General features: G+C 43.0%; 1 protein-coding gene across 7 annotated transcripts in view; it reads right to left on the bottom strand.

The window, feature by feature from the left end:
- dlg3 (discs, large homolog 3 (Drosophila)) overlaps positions 1 to 17,663 on the bottom strand; it is a 496,785-nt gene that overhangs the window by 35,069 nt on the left and 444,053 nt on the right. For all 7 annotated transcript variants that reach the window (XM_080187527.1, XM_080187526.1, XM_080187525.1 and 4 more), the window contains 2 exons: positions 12,878 to 12,992; positions 10,645 to 10,821 (listed from right to left, as the gene is read on the bottom strand). In XM_080187527.1, coding sequence (XP_080043653.1) covers positions 10,645 to 10,821; positions 12,878 to 12,992 — 292 coding nt within the window. The remainder of the gene's footprint in view (positions 1 to 10,644; positions 10,822 to 12,877; positions 12,993 to 17,663) is intronic.

Raw genomic sequence — 17,663 nt, 5'->3', positions numbered from 1 at the left:
TGCACAGACAAAGGAGTTAACAGTTGCATGAGTCAACTTGACCATAACTATTGCTCTATATGTTCATCTTACTGTTGAGTAAAACTGCTTGATGATTTGAAGCATGCCTTACCCTTGAAGATTGAAGAAATGCACTTGAGAAAGATAGGTTATCGAATTCAGACTACATTTTTACATTTGCAGATTTAGCTATAATACCCATAGATAGGGATAGTGTAAGCCAACTCTTAGTAAAACCAAAGATTCATGCTGGCTACCAGAGTAACTGGCACTACTAAATCCAACTTGGTTTTTACTGCAGACCAGAATTTATAACATAGCCTCTAGTCTGAGGTCAACCCAATGCTGAACTGTTGTATATACAGTCAGGGGATGCATTAAGAAGCATAGAAGGATACAGGTCAGTTATAACTGGACTGTGTTATGATCATGGACCTGACCCCCAAATTCTTAGTATAATCCAGTTAGGAACCTGTAACCTTTTGTTTGAAGTAGACAAAGCTTGAGATTCAAGATTTTTTTTATTCTTTCATTTGACATGGGCATTGGTGGTTAGACCAGCATATATTGCCCAAACCTAATGGCTCTTGACAAGGTGGTGGTGAGCCACCTTCATGAACTGTTACAGTCAATGTGGTGCAAGAACATACACCTTGCTAAGGGAATAAAGCCACAAGAATCCATGGTTTTAAACAAACAAAATAAACTTTACTATACAAGGTCAGAAAGATAAAATAGTTGATGATATCTATCTTGTACTCTGGTCTGAGGTACATATGAATTAATGGCAAACTGTGGTCAAACACATCACACTGCACAATAAATGGCAGATGCAACCAAGGTAATATTCCACAGATTTCTCAACAACCCATTCAGACGTCTGTATACAGTGAGTCAACCAATCAGACTAAAACTCTGTCTCCTTCATGAGGGATTCCAGTCTTTACCTTCAGCGATGTAAACTTGGAATTCTCTCCAAAACTTACTCCAACTTGGATTGCCTCAACAACGGCCAACCTCTGGGGTTTCAATCTTGTCTTCCAGGACTCCATTCTTTTGGTTTCCCAATTCTGCATTCTAGCACCAACGCAGAACAAGCTTTTTGGCTGTGCCAAGCAAAATTCTACTGCTCCAAAGGATTCCTCCACCCAAACAGCTCGCAGCACTGAGTCACCGATCTTTGGCTGCCGCCTCGGTCTCTATGGCTTTCCCCAAATGCCCATTACTTAAAGTCTGCCAACTGCAGCTCCTTTGCTGCTTGGAACCTTTTTCTCTCCTTCACTCTCTTTTCTGTTAACTGGGACCTCTTCCTGCCCAGGATATTTTTCAACTGTGGTGCTCTTTCATATGATCAGGGTTTTCATGCCATTTTCTTTTTGCACAAGTCCTCAATCTGAGAAACTACAAAAATGCCAAATTGTGTCTGCACCCCCTGCTCCACACATGCTTGGAATTATTGAAGCATGTTGAAGTTGCAGTTCCCCAGTTTCCACTCACAAGCTCAGTTTGGATCATATAACAGTAGGCTAATAGTAAACAGGATGAGGAGACAAAAGGGTTATGGGATTAGGGGGTACTTTTAATTTTAACCCAAAAATCATGGTTGCACAGTGGCACAGTGGTTAGCACTGCTGCCTCACAGCACCAGGGATTTGGGTCCAATTTCTGGCATGGGTCACTGTCTGTGTGGAAGCTGCATGTTCTCCCAGTATTTTTGTGAGTTTCTCCAGGTGCTCCGGTTTCCTCCCATGGTCTGAAAGACATACTGGCCTGGTGAATTGACCATGCTAATTCTCCTTCAGTTTACCTAAACAGGCGCCAGAGTGTGGCGACTAAGAGGGATTTTCACAGCCTACTTGTGACAATAATAAAAATAAATAAATACTTGGAACGTTAACTCTGTTTCTTTCTCTACAAATGCTGCCAGATCTGCTGAGTTTTTCTGGCATTTTCTGTTTTTATTGACATTTAGGGGGCAATTCTCCAGTGCCAGCCTGGCCCCCTGGCACTGCCCAAGGGGCATACTGGCAATGTCCTTGGCACTGTCCATTGGGCATCAGGCAGTGCCTAGGGGCGGGGCTTGTCGTGAGATATTGCTGAGGATCTGCTGCTACTCAGCAGTCAGGTGTGGTGAGGGAGAACATAAGAACATAAGAAATAGGAGCAGCAGTAGGCCATCTAGCCCTTCGAGCCTGCCCCGCCATTCAATAAGATCATGGCTGATCTGTCATGGCTCAGTTCCACATTCCCGCCCTCTCCCCATAACCCTTAATCCCCTCGCTTATCAAAAACCCATCAACCCGCGTCTTAAAAATATTTAGCGAGGTAGCCTCCACCACTTCAACGGGCAGAGAATTCCAGAGATTCACCACCCTTTGAGTGAAGAAGTTCTTCCTCAACTCCGTTCTAAACCGCCCCCCCTTTATCTTGAGGCTGTGCCCCCTAGTCCTACTATCCTTTCTGAGCAGGAAGAGTCTGTCCACCTCCATCCTATCCATCCCATTCATCATCTTATATGTCTCAATGAGATTCCCCCCTCATCCTTCTAAACTCTAACGAGTACAAGCCTAGTTTATTCAGCCTCTCCTCATAGCTCAACCCCCTCAACTCCAGAATCAGCCTAGTAAACCTCCTCTGCACTCCCTCCAAGGCCAAAATATCCTTGCGTAAGTATGGCGCCCAAAACTGCACACAGTACTCCAGCTGCGGCCTCACCAATGCCCTATACAGCCGCAGCAAGACCTCCCTACTTTTATATTCAATCCCCCTCGCTATGAAGGCCAGCATCCCATTCGCCTTCCTGACCACCTGCTGCACCTGCAAGCTGGGTTTTTGCAACTCATGCACAAGGACCCCGAGGTCCCTCTGCACTGTCGTCTGCTGCAGTTTTTCGCCACGTAAGTAATAATCCTTCCTACCATTATTCCTACTTATGGTCGGGGCTAGCTATCCCATGGGATCGGGATTGGGGGAAGTAATCAGGTCTGCTGGGGAGGGGAGGGTGTTAGAGCTGCTGGTGGGGATGGGTAGAGAAGAGATTGGGATTGCAGTGAGGGCAGGGCAGAGGGAAAGATCAGGACTGCCAGGGCTGGATGGGGGAGAAATCAAGGCAGGCCGGTGAGGGGTCGAGACTGGCCCAGGCACATCTGAGGCCAGGGATCGGGTGGGTGGGGGGGGGCGGAAACGAGGTGTCAAAGGGTCAGTGATGTGAGGTCAGTTATCGGAGGTTGGCAGTGCAAGGCTATTGTGCCAACCTCGGCGCTGACAGATCGATGCACGCACAGTGGCCCACTCAGCACTAAGCTGCTGGTCTCTCCAGTGGGAATAGGCCCCACCCACGCATATTCAGCATGAATTGTGGTAGGGCACTCTGCGATGCAGAGTGTGGGATGTTCATTTTGAAAATATGGCTGGAGAAACCAACTGGATTTATTCCAGTTTTTACGTGAATTCAACACAGTTTTTTTGGGAGAATATCATCTATAGGGTCCATTTTGAGTAGTTCCCCCTTTTTGTTTACATGTGCACTAGGTTTTGTCTACAACCCGGAGGAAACCCAGGAGAGAACATGCAAACTCTATACAGTGACTCAAGCCAGTTTGGAGTCTGTTAACTTTATTGGTTTAATTTAAATGCCCCGTACTTCTCTGTGAGCCTAGCCCTGACCAGTCACATGACATTCTGGTCAATCAATGTCTGCAAAGCTTCAGGGGGAACACAAGAATAACACTGTATTAGAACAAGTTCAAACAAACATTCCAGCAATGAGGACCAACTGTGCTCCTGCAGCATTAATTTGTAGGCTGTCAGTTATAGATAAAGCAGCACCAGTAAATAGAATTGACTCCTGAAAGGAATCTTGCACAATAAACATTACACAAATACATTTCTTAAAGGCACAATATTGTCACACAGGTGATTAAAATGCTCTCTACCCTCTCCAATTATTGTCTCTTTTCCAATAGGGAAGAATCAAACATTTGCATAGCAAATATTTGTTAGCCATTTGTTCTTCACGGGTATAAATCACAAATTAGCTTATCTCACTACTGTTTTGCCTGGAAGGAAAACATTGCATGAAAATCAAATGTTGTGGCCTTCACAACTAAGTTTATTTATTAGTGTCACAAGTCGGTTTGCATTAACACAGCAATGAAGTTACTGTGAATTTCCCCTAGTCGCCACAGTCTGGCGCCTGTTCTGGTACACTGACGGAGAATTTAGCAAGGCCAATGCACCTAACCTGCACATCTTTTGGACTGTGGGAGGAAACCCATGCAGACACGGGAAGAACATGCAAGCTCTACACAGTGACCCAAGCTGGGAACTGAACACGGGTCCCTGGCACTGTGAGGCAGCAGTATCTATGAGAGGACCCTTGAGGTTGTTGCTAAACCAATGTGCAGCCGTTGACATAGTTCTGTCACTCAGTGAAGCAGAGTTGGAAAAGACAGCTCTCTGCTGTAGAAATGCTACTGTCTGTAAAGACAGGTGCTTCGGCATTGATAAGTCTTTTTCTGGCTGTGAGCAACTCATTGTCTGATTTCTTAATGCAGAGGAAACAGCCAAAGAGATTCCTTCCTCACAGCTTTATTAGATGCAACTTGTAGTTCAACAGCAATTGAAAATATTCCACAAAATTAATGTTTAGCATAATGTATAAGTATGCAGAGGAAAAAGTTAAGAGCTGAAGCAGATAAGCATATAAAAATACATTTATACACATATCTGAAATGCAATAGCTGTGCTTTAATAATTAGGCCATATTCGGTCGTACCAATTGAGCAGATATGTGCCTATTTTACATGAATGAGATGTGTGCTGGTCATAAAGCCTCAAACAAATTCGTTAAATTTAGAGTGCAATTTAATTTGAATAATTTTACTACTTAAAATGGGTTTTATACTTCTGGTGCTTTTTCCTTCCTACCCTACACGTTTATACAAAATTTATACCCTATACACGTCACTAGAGAGTTTCTGCTAGTGATGGCTCAATTGGTAGAACTCTCACCTGAGTTAATAGGCACTGAACTCAAATTTCGTCCAGACCTCAAGTACAAATATCAAGGTTGACATTCCATTGCATCACTGAGAAGTTCTGCACTGTTGGAGGTGCCATCTTTTGAACAAGACATTAAACAAGGCCCTATTTGCCTGTTCAAATGGATGTAAAAGATCCTCGGATCACAAAGTGCAAAAGAGGCTATTTGGCCTATCAACACCAACCCTTCAAAACAGCACCTCAACTAGGACGTATCCTCTGCCCTAACCCCATAATCCTCTGCATTGACCATGACCAATCCACCTAACATGCACATCTTTGGATTGTGGGAGAAAACTGGAGAACCCTGAGGAAACCCACGTTGACATAGGGAGAACATGCAAACTCTACACAGACAGTGGCCCAAGCCTGGAGTCAAACCAGGTCCCTGACGCTGTGAGGCAACTGTGGTAAGCACTATGTAACTGTGCTGCCCAACAGCGCTATTTTGAAAATGAAAAGTTAAGTTATCCCTGCTGTCCTGAGCGGCATGGTGGAACAATGGTTAGCACTGCTGCCTCACAGTGCCAGGGACCCGGATTTGATTCCCGGCTTGGGTCACTGTCTATGTGGAGTTTGCACATTTTCCCAGTATCTGCATGGGTTTCCTCCAGGTGGTCCGGTTTCCTCCCACAGTCTGAAAGACATGCTAGTTAGGTGCATTGACCCGATCGGGTGCCGGAGTGTGGAGACTAGGGGAATTTCAGAGTAACTTCATTGCAGTGTTAATGTAAGCCTTACTTGTAACTGATAAATAAACTTTATTACTTTTAAAGTCACAGTGTAACTAACTCCATTGAGTTCAGAATGGCTTCCCAATGAGCAATCCAGCCAGTCCCACACCCCATAGTCCTGTGAGTTTATTTCATAGAAATCACAGAAACCCTACAGTACAGAAAGAGGCCATTTGGCCCATCAAGTCTGCATCGACCATGATACCACCCAGGCCCTATCCCCACATCCCTACATATTTACCCACTAATCCCTCTAACCAGGACACTAAGGGCAATTTCAGCACGGCCCATCAACCTAACCCGCACATCTTTGGACTTTTCCTTCATGTGTCAATCCAGTTTCCTTTCAAAATCATTTCCAGTCCACCACCCTCATGGTCAGCAAGTTCCTGCTTATTAGCACTGCTGTGTAAAAAAGTTCTTCCTCTCATTGTCCTTCACTTTTTATCCAAAGTCGTAAATTTGCTTCCACTAGTCCTTTTGCAATTCGCTAATGGGAAGTGTTTTTACTGGCCTTCCTTATTTAAGCCTGTTGTAATCTTATCCAAATGAAACTTCCCTCACAATTTCATAAGAACATAAGAACATAAGAAATTGGAGCAGGAGTAGGCCATCTAGCCCTTTGAGCCTGCCCCGCCATTCAATAAGATCATGGCTGATCTGAAATGGATCAGTTCCACTTTCCCGCTTTCTCCCCATAACCCTTAATTCCCTTGTCTGTCAAAAACCTATCTACCCGTGACTTAAATATATTTAGTGAGGTAGCCTCCACCACTTCAACAGGCAGAGAATTCCAGAGATTCACCATCCTTTGAGTGAAGAAGTTCTTCCTCAGCTCTGTTCTAAACTGCCCCCCCCTTATCTTGAGGCTGTGCCCTCTAGTCCTGCTGTCCTTTCTGAGTGGGAAGAATCTCTCTACCTCTACCCTATCCATCCCTTTCATTATCTTATACGTCTCTATAAGATCCCCCCTCAGCCTTCTAAACTCCAACGAGTACAGACCCAGTCTATTCAGTCTCTCTTCATAGTCCAACCCCCTCAACTCCGGTAACAGCCTAGTGAACCTCCTCTGCACTCCCTCCAAGGCCAAAATATCCTTGCGCAAGTGTGGCGACCAAAACTGCACACAGTACTCCAGCTGCGGCCTCACTAGTGCCCTGTACAGTTGCAGCAAGACCTCCCTGCTTTTATAATCTATCCCCCTTGCTATAAAGGCCAGCATTCCATTCGCCTTCTTGATCAACTGCTGCACCTGCAGACTGGGTTTTTGTGACTCATGCACAAGGACCCCCAGGTCCCTCTGCACTGTAGCATGCTGCAGCTTTTCGCCCTTTAAATAGTAATCCCTCCTACTATTATTTCTGCCAAAGTGGATAACCTCACACTTGCTAACATTATACTCCATCTGCCAGGTCCTCGCCCACTCGCTCAGCCTATCCAAATCCCTCTGCAGACTTTCCACACCCTCCGCACAATTTGCTTTTCCACTCATCTTCGTGTCATCAGCAAATTTCGTTACCCTACACTCAGCCCCCTCCTCCAGATCATCTATATAAATGGTAAATAGCTGAGGCCCCAGCACCGATCCCTGCAGCACTCCACTAGTCACCAACCGCCAATCAGAATAGCATCCATTGATACCAACTCTCTGCCTCCTATTAGACAGCCAATGCTCTATCCATGCTAACACCTTACCCCCAACTCCATGCCCCCTAACCTTCTGAAGCAGCCTTTTGTGCGGCACCTTATCAAACGCCTTTTGAAAATCTAGAAACACCACATCCACCAGTTCCCCTCTGTCTACCGCACTAGTCACATCCTCATAGAAATCCAATAAATTCGTCAAACACGACTTCCCCTTAACGAATCCGTGCTGCGTCTGCTCTATCAAACCATTCTTTTCTAGGTGCCTCGCTATTTCTTCTTTGATGACGGATTCAAGCATTTTTCCAACTACAGACGTTAAACTAACCGGCCTATAATTCCCTGCCTTTTGTCTGCTACCTTTTTTAAACAGCAGCGTAACATTAGCCGTTTTCCAATCTTCCAGCACTTCCCCGGAATCCAGCGAAGTTTGGTAAATAATCACTATGGCATTTACTATCACCTCTGCCATTTCCTTCAGAACCCTGGGATGCATTCCATCCGGTCCTGGGGACGTGTCCACCATCAGTCCCATTAGTCTATCTGAGTGGGAAGAATCCTCGACTCCAAGGAGAAAAACCCCAGCTTTTCCAACTTATACTTGTAACTAACAAGGCGCATTCTAGAACCATTCTGGTAAACCTCCTCTGTACCCTCTCAATGGTCTTCATATCTTTCCTGAAGCATGGCGACCAGAAGTGTTTGTAATACTCCTGTTGGGGCCTAACCAGACCACTACACAGGTTCAGACTTTTCTGCTTTTGAACTCAATACCTCTATTTATAAAGCTTTGCTAAGCACTCCCTCAATATGTCCTGCCAGCTTCAAAGATCAATGCACATGTACCCCTAGAACTTTGCTTTCGTGCACACATTAAGCCTATATTACCTCTCCCCATTCTTTCTGCCAAAATTCATCATCTCTCACTTCTCTGTATTAAATTTTATCTGCAAGTTCTGCAAACCTGTTGCCATCCTGTTGTAGACAATTTGTACCATCCAGTTTGCCATTCTCCAAGTTTGCTATAGTTCAATTCCGTACTCCAAGATCTAAGTCATTTATGTATAGCAAAAATGTGGTAACCCTTTGGAACATGTCTCCCTCCCTCAATTCCAAAAAGCAGCCATCTACCACAACTCACTGCTTTCTGTTCTTAAGCCAATATATCCAATTGTACGCTAGCACTCCTAACCATAGGCCTCCATTTTGTTAACCATTTTGTTATGTGATACTAAGTCAAACATTTTTTTAAAATCCATTAGATAAGATCCACCGTATTTCCTGCATCAATTTTCTCCGTTACTTCATCAAAAACTTCAATTAGATTAGTCAACCACAATCTGCCTATAAACCTATGTGGGTTCTCCTTAATTAACTCAAACCTCTCCAAATGCCTGTTTTTTTTCCCTGATTTAAGGATTCCAAAACCTGACCACTACTGATGTTACACTAACTGGCCTGTAGTTATTAAATAAGGGTGCCCACAATGCCCTGGCTGATATGTATCCCCCCCGCAATCAACATCACAAAAACAGATTAACTGGCTATTATCACATTGCTGTTTGCATGAGCTAGCTTTTCAAACGTTGGCTGCCGTGCTTCTTATAATGTGTCAGTAAAGTACTTCATTTACTGTAGAGCACTTTGAGATGTCCAGTGATCATGAAAAGTATTATCTAAATGCAAGTCTTTATTTTCTTTGTTTCTGTGGCACCAGCAGGGCAACAGTATATAAATTTACTTCCTTTCACAAAGGTAATTCAATATCTTGAACTCATCATTGGGAAAGTTTTTCTATTATAAAAAGCAGTTCATTACAGAATTTTCAAGTGAGGATTGAAATGGTACAATTTAAGTAAAAGGGAATTTGCTTCAAGTTAATACTGAGCTTCTAACTGCATCATAGGATAAATAGTGCAATATTAATGTTTAGAGAGATGGAGAAGCCCTATATTTTTTCAATTAAGTAATTGGAAGAAAAGGAAAATTCACTTCATAACTTCAAAAAAAAACCAATTTTGCATTGAACTCGAAAAACAAACTTATTTATATAGCAACTTTATAGAATCATAGAATCCTACAGCGCAGAATGAGGCCATTCGGTCCACAGTGTCTGCACCAACCACAATCCCACCCAGGCCCTATCCTTATGCATTTACCCTAGCTAGTCCCCCTCTCCTGTTACTAAAGGGCAATTTAGCATGGCCAATCCTTCTAATCCACACATCTTTGGACTGTGGGAGGAAAACGGAGCACCTGGAGGAAACTCACGCAGATACGGGGAGAATTTGCAAACTCCACACAGGCAGTGACCCAAGCTGGGTTTTGAGCTTGAATCCCTTGCGCTGTGAGGAAGCAGTGCTAACCATTGTGCCACTGCGCTGACCCCCTATGTTTTATCATAGGAAAACATTTCAAAACACATCATTTGAGTAAATAACCAGACAAAAATTGACACTGAGCTAAAAGAGGGAGATATTTGGAGGGTGTAACTAAAAGTTAAAGGTGTAGGTTTTAAGGAGTGGCTTAAAGCAGTAAAGATGGAGATATCTTGGAACAGAATTGTAGAGCTTAGGGCCTAAAAAGCTCAAGGCACAGGAACTGAGGATGAGGTGAAGGGAGTGTTGGTCCAGAAGAGGTCAAAGTTGGAGGAATGCAGAGTTCTTAAGATTGGAAGAGGGTACAGAGATGGAAGAGTGGAGGAATTTGAAAGTGAGGATGCAAATCAAAATATTGCTGTAATACAGAGAGCACAGGAACAATAGGTGAGCAGGACTTCATGCAAGTCTGAATATGAAAAGCAGAGTTTTGAATGTGCTCCAGTTTATCGAGTGTGAAAGATGAGAGACGTGACAAAGAATATTGGAATAGTCGAGACTGGAGGTACTAAAAGCATAAATGAACATTTCAACAGTGGAAAGACATGGAAAGAGGCAGAGATTGTAAGGTTATGGAGGTAGAGGTATGAGGATCTTTGTGACAAAGAGGATATGGAATTGGATGCTCGCTTTAGGATCGAATAGAATGCTAAAGTTGTGAACAATCTGCTTTAGCCCAAATAAGTATCAGGGAGTTTGACGGATTTGCTGACTAGAGCATGAAGTTTTTGCCAGGGATTTTGATGCACCTGACATCAAAAGGCTTAAATACGTTTCAGGAGAGATAAGCAAATTGCTGGATGATTCAATGCACTGATGTGTCAGTATAAGAATTTCTCACTTACCGTTTCTTGCTGGGTATGACACCAATCTGCTCACTTTCACCATGAGGTGTAACAAGTCGTGCTTGCCACCATTCATCATCAGAGGCATTAATAACATGTAAAATATCACCATACAAGAAACTCAACCCTTGACTTGGCAGACAACTGTCCTTGGTTCTATCATAGTCAAAGAGAGCACTGAAAAACAAACAGTAAAAGAAATGTGAGCTTAAAACAGATACTGAGTATTTAGGCAACAACTACAAGGCAATGAACAGTAGTTGCAAATACAGGACAATGATAGAGTTAGGTCTGGGAATTATAATATTAATGTCAATCATCAATGAACAGATGCACAACTAAGCACAGGATTTATAGAGTCCATTCCACTATTCAAATAAATTGGGGTTGATCAGTTTATTAGGTGTATTTATCCATCTTAATTTGTATCTCTTAAAATCCCTGCCTAACAAAAATCTATTTAACACTCATTAGCCTATTTTTCCTTCAGTGGTGGGTTGAAAGCTTCAGATTTCCAGTATTCTTTTTGTGGAAAAGTGATTTCTGACACAATCCCTAATTTGTTAAAAATGGTTAAGGTTATGTCCCCTTGTGTTGGACTTCCCCACCAGAGGAAATAGTTTCTGTCTACTCTGTCAATTCATTTGATCATTTTAACACCTCAAGTGATTCACCCCCTTTGTCTTTTATATTTAGGAGAATATAAGTCACATCTAAACAACCTGTTCTGAAAAGACAACACTGTCAGCCCTGATATAATTCGAGTGAATCTGCACTACACCACTCTTCTTTAGATGGGATGCCCAGAACTCACTCGAGATGGCTCTCACCACATCATTGGATAACTTCCACTCCATTTTTGTATTCAAATCCTACTGAGATAAATGATAGTATTCTGTTAGCCTGTTCGATTATTTTTGTTTCTGGCCATCAGGTTTTAGTGATTTCCATACTTGGACACCTAAATCTCTCTGTTCACAGTTCCCAGCTTCTTGTCTATTGTGAAATATTCCCACCCATCTTTCTTACTTTCCAACACTGAAATCATCTACCACAGTCTTATCTACTCAATATCCCTTTGCAAATTTCTGCTCCTTTCGATATTATTTATTTTGCCACCTAACTTAGTACTGTTAGCAAACTTAGATGGACATCACTCTATTCCTTTTCCCTTCCTTGTAGTTTATAAATAGTGAAACATTGAGGCCCCAGTACAGATTCCTAGGGAACACCACTAGTTACATCCTGCCAATTTGAGCATGTACGCATTTACTGTCTCCTTCCTTCTAACTAAATTCTCTAACCCAGCCAGTAGTTTGCCTCCACTTATGTGCAGAGTGGAGGCAGTGAGAGGAATATACTCGCTGAATCAATTGTTCGCAATAGCATTACAAGCCCCACTGAAGCTAGACACAAGAGCATCCCATAACCCAGAAGGGTAACTTGGAATACTGGTTCTCAAGAGTGTATTTTTTCAATTTTATATAACGTGACGACAGCAAGGGAAGGGTCCAGTCTTGTTGTAACCTCTCAAAAAAATGTTTAACATGTAAAAACACAACAAGAAAAGCCACAATACGAAGCAAACCACTTAACCACACTAATGGCCATGCACACCATATTCTGGAATTAACCCCATTCCCATTTACCTGTGTTCCTGAACTCCTTGAGAAATGTCCCTTGTCCCAAAACAATCACCTCATACAATATAATTCTACGACCTAAATCCAACAAACAGTTACCATCCACGAGTTATCTTTACAATTAGGAAGCCTTCTTCGGTTCAGTGTAGCTTCTCTCTCAGATTTTAATATCAGCAGCCTCCAGCTCAGAATTCTGCTTTCTGAGAGAGTTCCACTTTCCAGCTGGACATGGCTTTGATGATAAATGTTTTCCAGCTGCTTCTCTTCTATCTCCTTTCCACCTCTCATGTCAATACAGGGCTACCAGCTACTGATCTGCCATATTTCCCTTTTGATCTCCTATCTAAACGACTCACTTTAGAAGCCCAGCTGTTGGCACATAGAGGATGTGCCAACCTCTGTATTCTCAGAGTAGTATAGTGCCAGTAACATCACAGTATGTAGCAACATCAAATTAAAAGGGGGATAAATGACAAATTGGCCTGATTTTTTGATTAAATTACTGGTTACTGTGTCACTTCTTTCTAACTGAAATTCTTGGGTACATCCAAGGAAAATGAACTTTCTCCTCACCTGAATAACAAACTTACCGGACATAAAGCGAGCGTTTCTCACTGGTCCGGAGAGAGCCAGATCCAGAGCTCATACTGCTATTCATCATCTGTTCCCGAAGGTCATGAATTTTAGACTCAAAGCGGCTGTACTCTGTAAGAAAAAATATATAATTTTGTAGCAGAATTTATGAATTGATTAACATTGTGGACTAGGGAATGAATTACAACACAGGTTCCCTATTATTCCTATACTGGGATTTGGTTCCCAATCTTAGCTATGTAGGAACTTGCATCGTTACTACAGGACAGGAGAGAAATAGAAAATAATGCTTTGATATTGTGCAATAATTGCACCGCAGATGCAAACTTGTGATAAACTGGCTATATTCCAAAAGCAAACGTATTGGTATCTACTAAAGCTAGCGCTTTTAATCTCAAACGGTCAGCAAATCACTGCAAGTTGACTTTTGGATTGTAGTGTCTCCTGCTTCTACATCATTACCTCTAGGATCTCCAAAGACCTGTCATTGGCCCCAGATCATCCCCATTTCTCATCTACAGGTTACTCCTTGATTACACTATTCAAAAACACATTAGGTTCCACATGACCACACTCAGCTCTACTTCACCACTACCTCGACCACTCCACTGTCTTTCACTTATCACACTGCTTGCCCAGCATCCTGTATCAGACAAGCAGAGATTTCCTCCAAATAAGTATTGAGAAAACCCACACTATTGTCTTCAATCCAAAACAGCTGGGACTGGGTAATCACATCATTCTAGTTAAGAGAACACCAATTCCGACCCTCCGAACCCTCATCACACTTCAAACCAATAAATCTAGCACTTTGTTCGATCAGTGGTAATATGCAAGGGTAGATTTTATGAATTCATGTTCTGGTGTGAAGCATAATTTATCAGAAGTGCACACAGAATTTGGGCTCAAAGGTCAACCACTTCTGCAGCATTATCTGTTCATAAAATCTACTTTTACTGTCAGTCAGATTTTATTAGATTGAATCAAACTATCTTATCGCTGGGTTTACCAATGGTAAAGAAAGAATGTAGGAGAAGGGATAACCAGCTGTGGTTATCGAAGGAAATAAAGGAGAGTATTAAATTGAAAGCTGATGCGCTCAGAGTGGCTAAAAGTTGTGGGCGATTAGAAGATTGGGAAAGGTTTAAAAATCAACAAAGAATGACGAAGAAGTTGATAAAGAAAGGAACGAGAGACTATGAAGCTAAACTAGCACTAAATATAAAGAAGGATAGTAAGAGTTTTTACAAATATATAAAGAAGAGGAGGCTGGCTAGAGTGAATGTTGGACCCTTAGAGGATGAGAGGGGGGATTTAGTGGTGGGAGATGAGGAAATGGCTGAGGCCTTAAATAAGGTTTTTGCCTCGGTCTTCAGGGAGGAGGACGCAAATAGTTTGCCGGACATTAAAGATAGAAGGACGGTAGGAGTTGAGGGCCTGAATGCGATTACTGTCACTAGAGAGGCAGTGCTTGATAGACTAATGGGACTGATGGTGGACAAGTCCCCAGGACTGGATGGAATGCATCCCAGGGTTCTGAAGGAAATGGCAGAGGTGATAGTAAATGCCATAGTAATTATTTACCAAAATTCACTGGATTCCGGGGAAGTGCCGGAAGATTGGAAAACGGCTAATGTTACGCCGCTGTTTAAAAAAGGTAGCAGACAAAAGGCAGGGAATTATAGCCTGGTTAGTTTAACGTCTGTAGTTGGAAAAGTGCTTGAATCCGTCATCAAAGAAGAAATAGCGAGGCACCTAGAAAGGAATGGTTTGATAGAGCAGACGCAGCACGGATTCGTTAAGGGAAGTCGTGTTTGACGAATTTATTGGATTTCTATGAGGATGTGACTAGTGCGGTAGACAGAGGGGAACTGGTGGATGTGGTGTTTCTAGATTTTCAAAAGGCGTTTGATAAGGTGCCTCATAAAAGGTTGCTACAGAAGGTTAGGATGCACGGAGTTAGGGGTAAGGTGTTAGTGTGGATAGAGGACTGGTTGTCTAATAGGAGGCAGAGAGTTGGTATCAATGGGTGCTATTCTGATTGGCGGTTGGTGACTAGTGGAGTGCTGCAGGGATCGGTGCTGGGGCCTCAGCTATTTACCATTTATATAGATGATCTGGAGGAGGGGGCTGAGCGTAGGGTATCGAAATTTGCTGATGACACAAAGATGAGTGGAAAAGCAAATTGTGCGGAGCAAGTAGAAAGTCTGCAGAGGGATCTGGATAGGCTGAGTGAGTGGGCGAGGACCTGGCAGATGGAGTATAATGTTAGCAAGTGTGAGGTTATCCACTTTGGCAGAAATAATAGTAGGAGGGATTACTACTTAAAGGGCGAAAAGCTGCACCATGCTATGGGGGTCCTTGCATATGAGTCGCAAAAACCCAGTCTGCAGGTGCAGCAGGTGATCAAGAAGGCGAATGGTATGCTGGCCTTTATAGCGAGGGGGATAGAATATAAAAGCAGGGAGGTCTTGCTGAAACTGTACAGGGCACCGGTGAGGCTGCAGCTGGAGCACTGTGTGCAGTTTTGGTCACCGCACTTGCGCAAGGATATTTTGGCCTTGGAGGCAGTGCAGAGGAGGTTCACTAGGCTGATACCGGAGATGAAGGGGTTGGACTATGAAGAGAGGCTAAATAGACTGGGTCTGTACTCGCTGGAGTTTAGAAGGATGAGGGGGGGATCTTATAGAGACGTATAAGATAATGGAAGGGATGGATAGGGTAGAGGTAGAGAGATTCTTCTCGCTTAGAAAGGATAGCAGGACTAGAGGGCACAGCCTCAGGATAAGGGGGGGGGGCAGTTTAGATCAGAGTTGAGGAGGAACTTCTTCACTCAAAGGGTGGTGAATCTCTGGAATTCTCTGCCCGTTGAAGTGGTGGAGGCTACCTCGCTAAATATATTTAAGTCACGGATAGATAGGTTTTTGACAGACAAGGGAATTAAGGGTTATGGGGAGAAAGCGGGAAAGTGGAACTGATCCACTTCAGATCAGCCATGATCTTATTGAATGGCGGGGCAGGCTCGAAGGGCTAGATGGCCTACTCCTGCTCCTATTTCTTATGTTCTTATGGTTACTGTGCACTCGTGAGCATAGACTGGGAGATATCATACAGCCACTTGGTTCTTTGGCAGCATGGTTGCATTTTAAACCCATTTCTGAAAGCTTGTGATGATCACCAAGTAGCTAAAATAGCCCTAATTCTGCTCCCAGAAAACTGCCTAAACAAACAGGTACTTCTGTAGTCACCAGTCACTGGCCAGAAAGGAAGAGGCAACCAACAAATCTTAACACAAATGATTTGTTTTTATATACAAAAGCTGTTTTTCTTTTAATTCCTTCAAAGAATATACTCATCACTAGTAAGACCATGTTGCCTTTTCCTTGCCCATGAACTGAGTTGCTTGCTATTCTGTCTCAGCAGGCAGTTAAGAGTCAAGCACATTGCTGAGAATACATGGTTCAGATGAAGTACAGCTGGCAGATTCCTTCCCTCAATAAATTAATGAACCCGATGATCCACTAACTTGTACAACAATCAACAATAGTTTTGTGATTATCATTTCAGAATCCTAAGTGGAGAAGGAGCCATTTGGCCCATCAAGTCTGCACCAACCACAATCCCACCCAGGCCCTATTTCCATAACCCCAATCATTTACCCTACCTACTCCCTCCTGACACTCATGGCCAATCCATCTAACCTGCACATTTTTCAACTGTGGGAGGAAACCGGGGCAACTGGAGGAAACCCATGCATACACGGGGAGAACGTGCAAACTCCACACGGATGACGCAAGCCAGGAATTGAACCTGAGTTCCTGGCACTGTGAGACAGCAGTGCTAACTACTGTGCCATTGTGCCACCCAGAGTTTGGTAATATTTTGGTAATAATCAAGAACTGAACCCAGCTTCCAATTGGAGATTTCTTTGAAGAATTTAAAATCTACCACTGGCCCTGGTAGGATTTGAACCCATATCCCCAAAACATCTTGAGCTTTGGGATTAATAGTCCAGTGACATTACCAGTACACCTCCCCTGAAACTGTTGTGTGGTAGGGAAGTTGCCGTTAACTTTTAAGAGAATCTCAGTGGTTTCATGCAGAGCCAATGTTACTTTGCTTATTTGAGGGAATTGGAGTTTTTTTTGTACCGATTTCTTCATACCCCAAACACATAGACCTACAACACCTCTCAGCAATAAACCACAGATTTCTAATTCAAGGCTACTCTTCTTCCAATGCAAAACTTGTTACCCTCTTCAGGCCTCAAACTCCCCCCTCCAGGAAAGTTTCATTTTGCTACTCATTAATCTCAAGTACATTTGTTTGAATGTCAGTTTTGTTGCACCCCAAAAATAAATATATGTGAAGGAATTTTAAGGTCCATTTGGCAAACATTTAAGGTGCTATATGAATGCAAATCTTTCTGCTTTTTGCACCATGTCCACCTTCTTAGGTTTGGATGTTTTGTCTATGAAAAAAATCCACAAAAGAATATAATTCAGTAATATATGAAAAAATAACTTGCAACTTCAGCGCCCTTAATGTGTTAAAAAGATTCCAAAGTATATCATGGGGTATTATTAAACTCTGGGTGGCATGGTGGCACAGTGGTTAGCACTGCTGCCTCACAGTGCTAGGGATCTTGTTTGATTACCAGCTTGCGTCACTGTCTGTGTGGAGTTTGCACATTTTCCCTGTATCTGCGTGGGTTTCCCCCGGTTTTCTCCCACAGTCAAGAAGTGTGGGTTAAGTGGATTGGCCATTAGTTCAGGGGGTAAC

Source organism: Carcharhinus amblyrhynchos, chromosome 4 (genome assembly GCF_965287045.1).
Source record: "Carcharhinus amblyrhynchos chromosome 4, sCarAmb.v2.hapA, whole genome shotgun sequence".
Lineage (NCBI taxonomy): Eukaryota > Metazoa > Chordata > Chondrichthyes > Carcharhiniformes > Carcharhinidae > Carcharhinus > Carcharhinus amblyrhynchos.
This window is presented reverse-complemented; position numbering and strand designations above follow the sequence as displayed.